Source organism: Daucus carota, chromosome 3, assembly GCF_001625215.2.
Source record: "Daucus carota subsp. sativus chromosome 3, DH1 v3.0, whole genome shotgun sequence".
Classification (NCBI taxonomy): Eukaryota; Viridiplantae; Streptophyta; class Magnoliopsida; order Apiales; family Apiaceae; genus Daucus; species Daucus carota.
Genome location: NC_030383.2, coordinates 43,446,835 through 43,461,919, shown reverse-complemented (window position 1 = coordinate 43,461,919; position 15,085 = coordinate 43,446,835). Strand labels below are relative to the sequence as shown.

Sequence of the window (15,085 nt, the reverse complement as noted above, 5' to 3'; positions counted from 1 at the left end):
AAAATCTCGAAAGTATCAAAAGACAAGTAAATAAAGTAGCTTATTTGATGGATAGGATACCTAGTGTGCTAGAAAGCCAGAGCTTTTATATGCCTCCTTCAAATATTTTGTTGGAGATTATGATGTATGATGCAATATTTTAATGAAATTGAGCTTTTACTTTAGAAAACAATCAGGGATACATTGAGTAATACTAATATTCCTTCACTAGCATGAATTAAGAATATATTGATATTGATATGATTGAGATATAATATTGCATGATACATAGATAATTTGACTCTTTAACAATCTCGATACAAATTATAAATTTAAATTATTAAAATTTTAATTTATAACATATCTTATTTCTAATTCTCGAATTTTATTATAATTAACATATTTAATTCCAACCTTGCATATGTTGAAAAAACAATTTTATACAAATGTATATAATAAATTATACATTCTTTCAATTTTTAGTTTTAGTACATGATCATAGTATTTGATTCTTTATATTTAACTATTTTATTAGATATGTTACATAAATATGAAATGATGTATTCGCTTTATTGCATTCATTTTGTTTTAAAAAAGAAATTCATATTTTATTTAATGTTATTATATAAGCCACTCCCTCGGTAATTAAATATAACTCATTTGATCTTTTGGAACACGTCGCATAACTAAAATTATTAATTTTAATTTTTTATGATATAAAATATTAATCATATATTTTTATCCGAAAAAATAAAATTTGAAAATAATAATTTTAACTATGCGGTCAAATGACTTAGAAGTCCTAGTCAATAAGTCAAGCGAATTATATTTCAAAATTAAAAGAGTAATATTTGCATCATTTCTAAAGGTTTCGTCAAAATTGGTTGACTCTTTGGTATAAATTAATGAGTAATTGTCTAAAATATATTCAACATATAAAGTGTTAGGTGTTGCACTTCAATGTGTCTGGCTATGATAGTCAACTATATTTCAAAAGTATTAATTTTATTATTATTCAAAATTATTATAAATGAAACATATTAGTTCAATACAATATATATATATGATGTGTAATTTAGTTATAGTTATCTAAAAATAACATATATAACCAATATGATATCGTTGACTAATACAAGGATGTGTTAAGTTGAATATTCAGTAGATTCTTTAAAATATTAAATTTTTTATATCACTTAGATATTTAGCTAAGGTTTAACAATGTTGAAGATGCTTGTGTGAAGAGATTATTATTTTTTCAAAAAATTAATATGATTAATACTCGATATACAATATTAACTAAATATGATATAATTTTGAGACAAAAAAAAATACGACCAGAATGGGTCAGATGATGGGCAGAAATAAGTTGAATTAAGGGCAAATTTGTCAAGTCAAAATCTTGTTGATTCCAGATCTTTCCAAACCCTTTATAAAAACTTGGGCGATAAAAAAATACGACCGGAATGGGTCAGATGATGGGCAAAAATAAGTTGAATTAAGGGCAAATTTGTCAAGTCAAAATCTTGTTGATTCCAGATCTTTCCAAATCCTTTATAAAAACTTGGGCGATAATGCAGCGCATCCCATCATCGATCTTTCTTTCTCATCTCTCTCGTGTTTTTTATCCCATCAATTGTGTTTACTCATCTCTCCCGTCTCTTTCGTCCCATCACTATCTATTTCCATCGCCCTCTCTTGTCTCTCTCATTGATCACCCTCTTCTTATTTCTCGTGTCCTTGTAATTAAACTTGTCTCTCAGTCTCTTAAAACTTTACAAATTATATTTTGGTAAAATTTAATAATACCAAATTCATCCATAATTTCATATCTTATGTCCTTCTTTAATCACAATGTCATGAACACTACAAATGAAAACGGTAATATTTCAATTGTGAATATTATTATTTTTGTCGAATTCATTGATTTGTTTCCCAATTTGCTAAAATTTATTTTATTTTATTGTAAATAATTCAGCTTACCGGCTTGTGGTTGTAGATCTATGTTCCATCACATGAATCATAAATTGATATATATACACAAGCACACACATGTTATAACGTTCTACAAAGCAATGCAAACCTGTTTTATTTCAATCAGATTGTAAAAATAAAAAATGAATATATTTTATAAACAGATATTTAAGTTGAACATGTTTGCATGTAAATCGACTGTAAATCTATATACTATATAAAATCATATGATATTAAGATTTTGATAAATCTCATGTCTCGTAAAAAAATTAATCAAATTAAAATATAATGATTTGGGACCGATTTTGAATTTTTCAATCCAATGAAGATCCGTATATTTATTAACTTGACTATGGAACAAAATTTTTGATGTGAATTACTTTTTCGAAATGGTTATATCGACTTTTAATATATTTTTATTTCTTCATTAATCTTTAATAACTATTTATATGTTTGATGAATATTTGCAGCAAACAATGAAGAAAATGCTCTAAGAAATTTGAAGACTCCGATCCAGGTATCGAATATGTGTGTGTGTGTGTGTGTGTGTGTGTGTTTATATGTATGTATATGTGTGTGTGTGTGTGTGTGTGTGTTTGTGTGCTTGTGTGTGTGTATTGTGTATTTTTTTTATTTTTATGTAATTAACATTATTTTTATATTGTTATGGAATACATAGACTTAATAATGATTAAAATTAACTTGTTAGCATTACAAATGATTATTTCGGAAGTGAGACACATATGTATCTCATCAATAGATATATTCATAACTGTTTGATGAATAACTTTATTTTCGGAAGACCTCCACTAGTTAAGTCGTAAATATAGTTATATATTATTTTAGTAATTTAATTTTTTAAGAAAAATATTATTTTTAAATATTTCTAGATAATAAAAGATATTCGTTGAATCAATATTAGTTTTAATACCTTCTTTCTTCTATCCAAAATTATTATATTATTTATGCAACGCTATTGTATATATATTACATTTAATTATAATTATTACTTTTAAGGAACAACTTTATTTTGAAATAAAGGCCTTTATAATAGTTACTAAATGAAAGGATTAAAGTAGTTACATGAAAATGAACAAAAATTATTATTTTAACTGTGGTTATTTGTTAAAAAAGGTCATATCTTTTGTTATCACAAATTCAACCTCATTTTTGGTAAATTAAACATTCATAAATTCGTGAATTTTTTTTTATCATCATAAAAAGTTTTATAATGAAAACTATAGAGATCATAACTGAATTAGTTCATCGTTTCACGAATCTAGTATTCTAACAATAACGCTATGCAGCAGGAACTATAGAGGCAAGATCTCTTTCAGTGATGAGAGCAAGAGTGCGTACAGCTCTATGAATCGGATATAGAACCAATGGGCAACGCTTGGTTACAATTTCGAATCCGTTATTATATGTTTGCGAGGATGGACTACCGGAGGTTTGAATGTCATTTTTAGATAATTTGATTAAAGATATATTGGTTGTGAGCGCAAACTGGCAGTCAAGTGTTAAATATTATCAAGTATATTTATTTATAAATTTGCAATTAATAAATCTTTCATAATAATATGATCACATAGTTAGGAATTTCGATTAATAAACTGGAATTTTATCATGTAGATGGGGCTTCAGCATCAACAGGGATGCATTGAACATATATCTCTTGGAATGGTTCTGGCATTGATGAGTTGGGAATGGTTCTGGCATTGATGAGTTGGGCACTTCAGGCTGTTATAACATGTGTCTGCATTAGATTCATTATTTGTGTAAGTGTTATACATACATACATACATACATACATACATACCTACATACACACACACACACACATACATATTTTCATTTTATAACGGTTTATATAAGAAGTTAAGATTTTATGTTGTATTATTAAACTATAAAAAAAATTAAGAATAAATAATCTAATTATTTTTTCTTTGGATTAGGGGTTGCTGATCATGCATGACGTTATAATTGAGGTGAAGTAGATCATTGCATATTGCAGTAGATGAATCTTGACAGCCAACGATGGAGTATCATTGGCCTTTTCCGTAGTAATGTATTTTCTCTTATTCCTAACAAGTAATAATTCTTACTAAACAATATAACACATTGTAAAATATAGGAGTATTAGCTTCTGAACACTTTGTAAGTTGACATATAAGGAAGAAGATGATTTTCGAATATATCTTTGTATTGTAAATCTTATTCTAGTAATGAAAAAAAAAATTTATTTAGATCTTAATGTTTAATTTAATGTTTCAGTAGCCTTTTCTGTGTACCAATATTATATATTTAATTTAACGAGTTTTATGTTATCATATTGTTCTAGACTTTGGTGGTCGATGGACAAAAGTGTATGTTGGTTAAAATTACAACGAGAGTAGAAAGAAGGTGGAAAAATTAAATATATACTATATGTTTTTTAAAATAATAATAATGCGCTTATAAATTTTCAATTGTTGTCATTTTCAATTTGATTATTTATAAAGTGGAAGGAAGGAAAAAAAAAGACGACAAGTACTCGAGTAAACCGTGCTGAAGAAAAGAGCGGTAAATTTCAAAAATAAAAAATAAACACTTCTTTCACTCTATGTACTCTATTAGAATTGAGAACTAAGGCTAAATTTTAATATATATTTTTGTAATATTTACATGAGATTGGAATAGTGGATGAGTTATTTTGATAAATAAAAGTAAGCAGTTTATAGATCCCGTGTTCTCATTATTTTATAGTTTCTGACTATTATAAATATAAAATTATTAAATCAATTGTTAAAATATCTTTAGAGGATTTCATTGATTTCCTTTCTCACTTACACTCCTTGTGTATATGATGAGCTCCCATTCATCTAGCAGATTCCTGACTGCACACTACACCATATATGGCCTACGGCAACACCCAAAAAAATGTTAAAAATGCTGAAAAATGTTGCCATAAGGTTTAAGGCAACATTTTTGTCAAAATAGTGGGTGTTGGATATCGCCTTGTAGCCTTAGAGCGTAAGCCAACATATTTTAACAAGCTATGGCAACACCCAAAAAATGTGGTGTTAGGTGTCTATGGCTACATTGTTTTTCTAATAGCAACATCAAAGAGGGTGTTGCCATTAAATATATGGCGACACAGTTCATTTTTCAGCAACACAGGTGTGATGTTGCCATTACTCCAATAGCAACATCTTACTCACTCTGCAACAACAAGTTTTGATTTAATAGGAAACATCCCAAAACAAATCAAGCCAACCAATTGCAAATTCTGATTTAACCATAAATTATTCATCCAAGTTTTGCAACAATCATAATCTAACCATCCTACTGAAATAGCAGTTCAAGTTCATAAATTCTCAAGTCATAATTACATTACAAGTGAAAATTTGCAAAATATGGTTAGATTTTTTAAGTACATCAACGATCAAATCAAGTAGTTTCCGTGTTGGCGGTGTTGGCTCCACTTGCAGAGGCATCTTATGTCGGCTCGACACCGAGGTATTCAATATCAATCTTGAGGTTGATCTGGATTCTTTTCTGCCAACTTGGACACCAGTGCCTTTACATTCTCCCTAACCTTTTGATCCCTTTTTTCTTCCATCTCTTGAGCAAGTTGATCTCGGGTCTTTTCATTCAAACTTTCTAAGTACTGATCTTTCAGGTCGTTCAGGTTCCAACTCTAGGAGCCAAGCTGACTCAAAGACTTGGTAAGAAGTCTATGCAGATCACGTAGCAAGCTTGACCCTAATTATTGAACATATTAGCAATCAGTAATTTGCTTATTGCAGTTTAACAGTGAATTATGTTAGAATATAAGATCCTGGAAAGGGCCATTCTCTAACACCTTGAGGTTTTAGAGTAACTGGTTCCTTGACATGGTATCAGAGCTCAGGCTGGCAGAGGACTCAGGTTCGATCCCTGCCACCCCCAATATTCTCACAATTTATAGTGGCACGAATGGCAAATTAATGCTCCAAAGATGAGCGCCCGTGATCCACTCTTCGACCCATAAATGGGCTCTCGAGTGAGGGGGAATGTTAGAATATAAGATCCTGGAAAGGGCCATTCTCTAACACCTTGAGGTTTTAGAGTAACTGGTTCCTTGACAAATTAAACCATGCAATGTGCTAATTAGTTTATAATCACTGCAGTAAGATTTAATGTCTATAAGATAGCAAGACAATATTAGATACATAAGACAACATTCTTACTTTTATATAGGACAGAAACCTGCTAACGACAATAGCCATCCAGGTGCATCTTCTGGCAAATATACAGAATGCTCTGAGATTAGTCCATATAAGTAGACAGGATTCAGGAGCATTTACAATAGTCCAGGTGTCAACCATACGAGAATGTAGGTTTTGACCTGCAGATGCGGTAGTTTCCCTACTGCTAAAGAAAACAAGAGCTGAAGCTAATTATTTTTCTTTAAGAGTCGCTTTCTGTTCAGTTTCTAATTTGTGAATTAGTTCATTAATATTTTCATTACACTAGTTTATTGTATCTACCTTAGCACCAGTGAGACCAAGAAAACTAGTTCTGTTCATTGCACTTGCTCCTTCCACATTGTCTTCTTCTTTAGACTCAACATATACTTCAGCATGTACAAGCTTCTTTATGTACCCTTCCAACTCCGTCCATACCTTGTTGACCTGACCATATGAAAAAGTATTAAACCAAAGGTTTTTTGTATGTACAGGGATGACAGTAGATAAAGAATACAATATTAACTTATGTCAGCCTACCTCTTCAAGTTGATATGTTTGTGATATTATAATATGACTTGAGTGGAAGAAAATTATTTTATATTTCCCAGAGAAGATTTCAAGGAAAGTAAAAGAAGTTTATCAATTTCTAGATTACCAACCTGCAATTTGTAAGCTCATTTGATACAAAGTTAATCATTGTTATCTAGGGTACAATCAGCTTATAAATATAATTTGTCTCAGTCTTAGTAGACTCAAAATTTAAAACAGAAATGTAAATCATGAAGGGGAGCATATTATGAAGCCTTTCAGATTAATAAAAGGGTTTTTAGATGTATCTTTATTTCGATAATGTATAAGCTCTGCCTGCACATACAATAGAATAAGAAATATAAAATGCAGTGGTTTGGTTACATATATACTACCTGCATAACTCTCTCTCCTGACACTATACCATAGATTGGCTATTGCAACCACTCAAAAAAAAATAATCTCAAAATCGTTGCCTTTGAAAAAAGAAAATCAATATATTGCAATGCCGAGAAAATCGTTACAATAGATTACCGTTTTCGTTAATAATTTTGAAATGAGTATAACTATTGCAATGTTATTATTTGGCGTTGCAATAGATCTTAATTTTTGGGCCAAAAAATTGGCGGGCCAATGAAAATAGCGGTGGCGGGATAATGAAAATTATTTTGCCGGTTTAATTGAAATATACACACAAAAGAGAACTATACACTAAAAAGAAAGTATACATCCAAACACTACTTCAGACCTCAGTATAACACTAACTCACAAACATATACTCTCATCGAAGAGAAGGCAAGATAGAGAAGGGAGAAGGCGATCCATCGAGAAGAAGGCGAAAGAGAATATAAAGAAGGCGAGAGAGAAGGTACACTACCCTATACTCTCATTTTTCTCAAATAACCTATACTCTGTTTGATTGAGTGCATGTGTATATGTATTTTATCGTGTTTAATTTGTATATTTGCTGTTAATTAAGTTTGTGTGTATCTTCTGGGTTATCTTCTTAATTTATGGGTTACATAATGTGTGTATGTTAATTTAGGGGTTAATCTGTGTATGTTAATTTAGGGGTTTAATTAGGTTTTTGATTAATTTGGTGTTATTGTTTTTAAGTGGGTTCATATGTAAGAGTTGGGTTTATGTTCATATGCTTTGTTTAAGTTGAAATTGGTTTAATTACTTTTCAAATATTAGAATTTGTGTCCTGTTTAGGCTACTTTACTGCTGTTCACATGCTCTTGTAGTTCCTAAAACATATATTCACCCATATTTGAGTGCAAAATTTATACATGACAGTGAAATGTTAACTTACAGGGGTTTAGTTATTTTTATAGGAGTTTATTAAATTTTTGTTTGTTTCTCTTTGCACCTGTGTAGAAATTCAGTGATGAATTGGGCATTACTTCCAAAGTATAGTGAAGAATATATAAGAGGGGTGAAAGATTTTGTGTCGAATGGTTTTGCAAATTTTGGTGTAGGAACTGAACTTAGGTGCCCTTGTAAGAAATGTATTAATCGGTTCTGGCACTCACGCGATGTCGTTCAAGATCATCTTATATGTCAGGGGCCATATCCAGAGTTTGTCAACTGGATATATGAGATTTCAACTTCTAAGTTCAAGAAAATCAGTGATACTAGTGATGATATGGAGTGTGATCAGGGGGGGTTTGGTTTGGGGGATGATTTTGATGAGATGATCCGTAATTCATATAAAAATGACATTGACACTAGTGGTAAAAATCAGATGAACAAAGATGCAATTAATTTTTATAGGCTAGTGGAGGAGGGCAAACAACCTTTGTATCCGGGGTCGAAAACTTTTACTCGTTTAAGTTTTGTAGTTAAACTTTACATGTTGAAGTGCACTTGTGGATTTACCGAGTCAGCCTTTAGTGCAATACTTGAGCTGATAAAAGAGGCCTTCCCCAACTCAAATTTGCCTCCTTCTTTTAGTGCTGCGAAGGGGATGATTAAAGAATTAGGCCTTGATTATGAGAAGATACATGCATGTCCTAACGATTGCATGCTATATTGGGCTAAAAATAAAGATGAAAATATATGCAAAGTGTGTGGAGTTTCAAGATGGAAAGCTGTAGATAATGATAAAAATGATATATTAGAGAAGGATGATAGGAAACAATATAAAGTCCCTGCCAAAGTTGTGAGATACTTTCCGTTGAAACCTAGGTTACAAAGAATGTTCTTGTCTAAAGAATATTCTGAACTCATGACTTGGCACGCAACGGGCCGAATAAATGATGGAAAGTTAAGACATCCTGCCGATGCCAAGGGCTGGAAGTCAATGGATGCAAGTCATCCAAAATTTGCTCAAGAAAATCGAAATGTTAGGTTGGGGTTAGCGGCAGATGGGTTTAATCCTTACCGTACTATGAGTATATCTCACAGTACTTGGCCTGTGATGCTAGTTAATTATAATTTACCACCTTGGTTGATTATGAAACCTGAGAATATAATTCTTTCAACTCTGATCCCTGGTCCTACACAGCCTGGTAATGAAATAGATGTGTATTTGCAGCCACTTATAGCTGAGTTAAAAGAGTTGTGGGAAACTGGTATAGAAACATATGATGCCCACTTTAACAACACTTTTACCTTGCACGCGAGCCTGTTATGGACAATAAGTGATTTTCCGGGGTATGGGGTTTTATCAGGTTGGACCACAAAGGGATACCTTGGTTGTCCCGAATGTCACTATGAAACATCATCAACCTATTTGAAGCACAGCCGTAAAGTTTGTTACATGAGCCACAGAAAATTCCTACCTCCTGATCACAAGTTTAGATTTGACACCAAAAGATTTAACGGGGAAGTTGAAACAAATCTTTGTCCTGAACCTTTATCCGGAAATTTCATTGTTAGACTTCTGGGTAAATTTAGGAATAATTTTGGAAAGCTGAAAGGTAAGAAAAAAGATGCAGATTGTCCTTGGAAAAAAAAGTCGATATTCTTTGAGTTACCGTATTGGAGTGATCATTTAATTAGACATAATCTAGATGTGATGCATATAGAGAAAAACATCGTCGATAAAATCTTAGGAACTTTGTTAAACATTGGGGGCAGAACAAAGGACCATCTAAATGCTCGTCTAGATTTGCAGGAGATGGGGATTCGTAAGATTCTTCATCCTGTGAAATCTGCTGATAACAATCACTTTGAAATTAGGGCAGCTTGTTTTGACATGACCAGAAAAGAAAAGGAAGACTTCTGTTCAGTGCTGATGAATGCTAGACTGCCATATGGATGTGCGTCTAATATCAGCCGGTGTGTGCAATTGAATGAAAGAAAAATTTCTGGTAACAGTCTCAGTACTGTTTTTGGGATTTATTGTGTTGTTGAACCTTTATTGGTGGATTGCTATATTTTGAAAATGGTCATGTCAATTTTTTTTTAACCAGACTGTTGCAATATATGTTTTTAATGTTGCATTAGAGAATAATTTTATAATTGAAAATCATTTAAATATCAATGCATTTGGTACAAAAGATGTTGCCATAGGTTGTATATGGCAATGCTTAATTATAAGAAAGTGTTGCAATCCTTTGTTGCAATAAAATCACAACCAACTGCAATGAGTAAGTACCATTGCTATATAGGACAATTTTGTTGCAATATGTTGTTGTTGCAATGATAATAGCATGTTGCAATACAGGTGTAAATCATTGCATAAAGTACCCTATGCCAACGGGAGCAAAGTTAACGGTGATTTTTTTGAAAACTGTTGCAATAAACTCTACTGCAATGCTTTTTCGTCATATGGCAACTATTTTTAGTGGTTGCGATATCCAATCTATGGTGTAGTGTGATATATAAAAATCAGGGCTTTGCCATTGTGGATACCTTTGTATCCTCCGCTACATAAATAGACATCACATAGTAAGATAACTTATAATCATCGATGGAGATATCTCCCACCTATAAGCATAAATAATTACCAATAAATTAATCATCCAGTATATCGAGATCGGATCATGTATTAGTATCGGAAAAACCAACTCCAACTGAGAGACTCCACAAAGAGCAAATTCGCTTCTGCATGAGTAATAGTATTTGACATTGCAATACAAATTTCAGATCAATTTTAACTTTCTGAACAAAAATAAATAAATTTTAGAAAATGCAAAAACATATATAAATTTTTCCAAGAATGGGGTTGTAGTTAAAGCCACCATTTTTGTCGAATCTAAGAGGTCACAACTCAACAGCTGCACCGTAAATTGATGAACAACCAGGTCCTTTAAGAAAACAAATGCAGAATTCAAATCTGAAACAACAATTTTTGTATGCTAGGACCTATAAAGATAAAATCCAAAGCTGAATCGAATATATAAAATTTGCATATATGTGAAAAACAATGCGGACTTTTAGAAACTATTGAAGATTTAATTCACTTCCATTGAGCCAAGGAATAGTGATTTCCTAAAGGGTTGAGACTCAGCCATAAGGAACCAATAAAACAGAGCACTAGTATAGGACTAAAACCCCCAAAATTAAAACATATACTTAACAAATTAGGTTTATGGACGAACATGCCCGGAAAAATCAACATATGTTAAACAGACTTACATTTATAAATCAACACATCCCCAAATTAAACCGATGAAGTAAATCACAAAATTAGGGTTTGTAAGTCTCCAACATAAATATCTAAAATCCCAGAATAATTAGGGTTCATCAAATCCCCAGCTTTAATTATAACCACAAAGAGATGAACACAAACTAAAACAAATTTAACAAATTAGGGTTCGTAAAACCCCAAATTAAACTGATGAAGTAAAAGAAAGAATGTGTTTACCTCTAAGTTGAGATGGACGAAGAGAGAACAACGTAGATATAAAAGATCGGATAGAGATGAGCCAGGAGAGAGATGAGTCGAGAGAGAGATGAGCCCGGAGAGATATTAGTGTAAGCGAGAAATATGAATATAAGAGAGAGATATGAATGGAAGATAGAATAATTTTTGGGTAATAGAGAAAGAGAGCTTAACATTTTTATTTGTTGAGCGGGTTTTTTCTCTAAGTTGAATAACTTGGATAAGTGGGCGGCAGTTAAAAAATACAAAGGGCGGGTCTTTTGCCCCACTTTTTTGAGTTAATTTTCAGGTCTCTAAGGCAACAGGGGGAGATTTGTTGGCATTGAGGTTTTCTCCAGCATCTAAGGCAACATAAATGGCAACAACATGCCTCGATGTTGCCATACATCATTTTTTTCCAATTTCGGCCACCTAAGGCTACATTTCAAGTGGCAACATCGCTTTAGGATGTTGCAGTAGACCATATATGGTGTAGTGGCAACTGTAATGTATCATAATTCAAGAGAAAGGGCATGCATAAATAAATCCTCATCAGGGTTTACCTCCCTTAGATCATAAATCAGAGACATGAACTTTCTGTCGTCGAAGGGTTCCCTTTGAGGTCCATTGAATATTCTTCTAGCAATGTCCCAACTCTTACCAACTTTGTGCTTAACATCAAGATTCTTCTGCACACAGGCAGCATCATAGATTTTCTGTTTTTCTCTCTTGATCTCGTCTTCAGTAATAAGGTTGTCCTCCAGAAGGTTTTGAAAGTCCCTGAGCTTTCTCTTTCTAGCTTCATTTTCCAGCTTAAACTTTCTCACAAGCTCCTCATGTTCTAGTTCCACAGCTTCCTCCTTAGTCTGGAACAAATAGGCTTCATCAAATGCACCATCTTCATGATTCTGGCAGTATGTGGCATCAAACACATCATCATCATCCATCTCTTTAGGATAAACATCATAGTTATCAGAGTTGAATACATCTTCTTGTTGATGCATGGGTTGTTTGCCTTTTGACTTTTCAGTATCTCTGCCAGGTGCAGAATCAGAAGTATTGGTATTTGTGTTCCCCTTGTTACTTTGGTTGGAGTTGTTTCCTTTGTCATCTCCTCCTTTGTTCCTATTCTCCCCCTTAGTTGAGGGATCCTCTTGAGATTCCTGAGCTGTTGACTTAGAAGATTTCACGTGACTAAGCAGTTCAGCCAGAGTTTGATCAACTTCAGCAAACTTGGCCATGTATAGCTCATGGTTGGACCTCATCTGGAGAGACATTTCCCGAATCTCAGCCCTGAGCTCATCTCTATAAGTGCTAGATGGCTCCTCTTCCACTTTCTTTTCCAAGGTGACAAGTTGTGCGCCTTTCAGTCTTTCATTCTCAGCAATCATTCTAGCAAGTTCAGCTTGTAACCGTGACATTCTTTCCTCAAACAGAGCCGGGTCAGTGTGTGCACTCACCTCACGTACACTCAGAGCTGTTTCACTAGCCTCACGTGCATGTGTATCGCTCGGTGTTTGCCTCACATCATTCGTATCATTCACACATCCAGCTGTACCTGTGTATACTACCAATGTTCCCTGATATGGGTTCAAAGGTATAGTGGAGTAACAAATTGTCCTCCGGAAGCCAGTGACGGCAAATCTACTTGCACATTGCCAAACAGTTCCTGATCATGAAAGAAAGAGTGATCGGTAAAGTTTTCATAAATAGTAACTTTATTTTGAAAAACTGTGCTCTCAGAAAGTGTAGTAACCTGTGTATCGGATTGATTTTGCACTAGCGTGAGTGCTAGAGCAGTGCTAGACTCTGTACAGGATACTGTGGCTGGACGGTCAACTTCAATGGCTTCATTCAGTTGAGAGAATGAATCCAGAGACTGTATTGCCATATCAGAATCCAAGCCCTTTTGGGAAGGCAAGGATGTGGCTGCAGTTGTCTCCGAGGTTTCCACCTTTTGCTTCTTTAGGGAAGACAGAGCTGCGGGTTCAGACACAAAAATACTCCCACTCTGTTTCCGGGCAACTTTGCGAACAGGTTTCGTAGTTGTGATGGTTGTTGTGTTTAGAGAAGAAATAGTGTGTTGAACAAAATCATCAGCAGGGTTATGAACCTGTGTCTTGTCAGGTTCATTGCTCGCAGGCTGGCAAAACAAGTCAAAGTCACAACCATAATCAGAGTTATCAACATTAAAGGTAGATGTAAGTTTAGAAAGTACCTGAGCTACCTGTGAGTCATCTTGGAAGGCCTGAAGATCAGGGTTGATAGCAGAATCTGATGGTAGTGGTTGTGAGGTTTATTGTGTTGGTGGAGAGTATTGTGTTTGGGTGATTGGTAAAGTGGGTTCAAATGAAGATGGCTGAGCGTCGAAGAAATCATACTGTAGAGGCTCATCTTCAAATGATTGGTGTTGTTGTTGATGGATAGGTGATTGAGCAGGTGATGGTTAAGGTGATGGTTCAGGTGATGGTTCAGGGGTGTGATGTGGTGATGGTTGTGGTTGAGGTGGTTGTTGGAGTTGGAGTTGTAGTTGTTGATCTTGTTGTTGTTTCTGCTGTTGTTGTTGATGTTGTTGTGGTTGATCCACTTGAACTTGATAAGGAACAATCTGAGCATTGAACCTTTCTCAAATTAAAGGAGTGACAATAAGTGGAATGTTGTTGAACTTCGTGGCCTTCGCAAGCTTGTTGATCAGCTTGATGCTCGTCTGTTTGACATTTACCCTCTTAGCATTGAAGTAGAAGTTCTTGTCAGCCTCCGTCATCATATCATTCAAGAGCAACATAAGGAATCGTGGATAAAAGCATTCAACTTTTTCCATTTTTTCCACATTCCGACTTGCAAGTGGTTCCAGCTTTCTCAGAATCTCCTTCATAATGATTTTTCCAAAATCAATTGGACGATTGAAATCAATACATACTCCAAATACTTGCAGTATATTGGATATGTTATGAAAATTCCTCCTGTCAGTGGGAGAGAACACCTTTGCAAGCGTGTCGAAGAAAATCTCCCATTCTAGCTTTAGTTTCCCTTTCGTCATCTTGGACAAATGAAGTTGCCCTTGATATAAAATAGTCTCGAAGAACTGCATCAACTCAGGTTCTTCGGGAGCATCAACAAAGTTTGTTCGGGGGAAACCCAAAACACGATTCACATCATCAGCAGTAATTGTGATCGTCCTGCGTCCATTAACATCTCATACCCTTATATCTCCTGTAATTCTGTGATTGTCCAGAAGGGTAGTGTTCAGAGCAGTGGAGTAGAAATCATACAATGGTTGAACTTGAATATCTGCTGAAGCAGTAATAGCGGTACTGGCCAGGCATTGCTCGTTCAGAAATTTGACCCAGGGTCTGAATCGGGCAGGAACAGCTTCAGGGTCTTGTTATCCATTGTAGTTCGTCTCCATGATTTTGAATTTACCAACCATTTTGTTAATTAAATGGTGAATTAAGCCAGAATTTTTCAAATAAAATACTAATTCTCAAATGTCTCGCAAAGTTCACGTAATAATTAATTTAATGATCGATTAATTAATTAATAATTCGAAATATTAATTAATTCCGAATTAAAATTTAATTAA

General features: G+C 33.7%; 1 protein-coding gene and 1 long non-coding RNA gene across 2 annotated transcripts; both read left to right on the top strand.

Annotated features, from left to right (window-relative positions):
- Nucleotides 1-2,341: 2,341 nt before the first annotated feature.
- Nucleotides 2,342-4,163, top strand: LOC108213938 (uncharacterized). The gene is made up of 4 exons (XR_001805414.2): nt 2,342-2,467; nt 3,261-3,400; nt 3,583-3,728; nt 3,906-4,163. It is a non-coding gene; the product is annotated as an uncharacterized LOC108213938 (long non-coding RNA).
- A 3,916-nt stretch (nt 4,164-8,079) lies between these two features.
- Nucleotides 8,080-10,104, top strand: LOC108203331 (uncharacterized). Its single transcript, XM_064090070.1, has one exon. It carries the CDS (start codon nt 8,080-8,082, stop codon nt 10,102-10,104), a length of 2,025 nt encoding a protein of 674 aa, XP_063946140.1.
- Nucleotides 10,105-15,085: the final 4,981 nt, after the last annotated feature.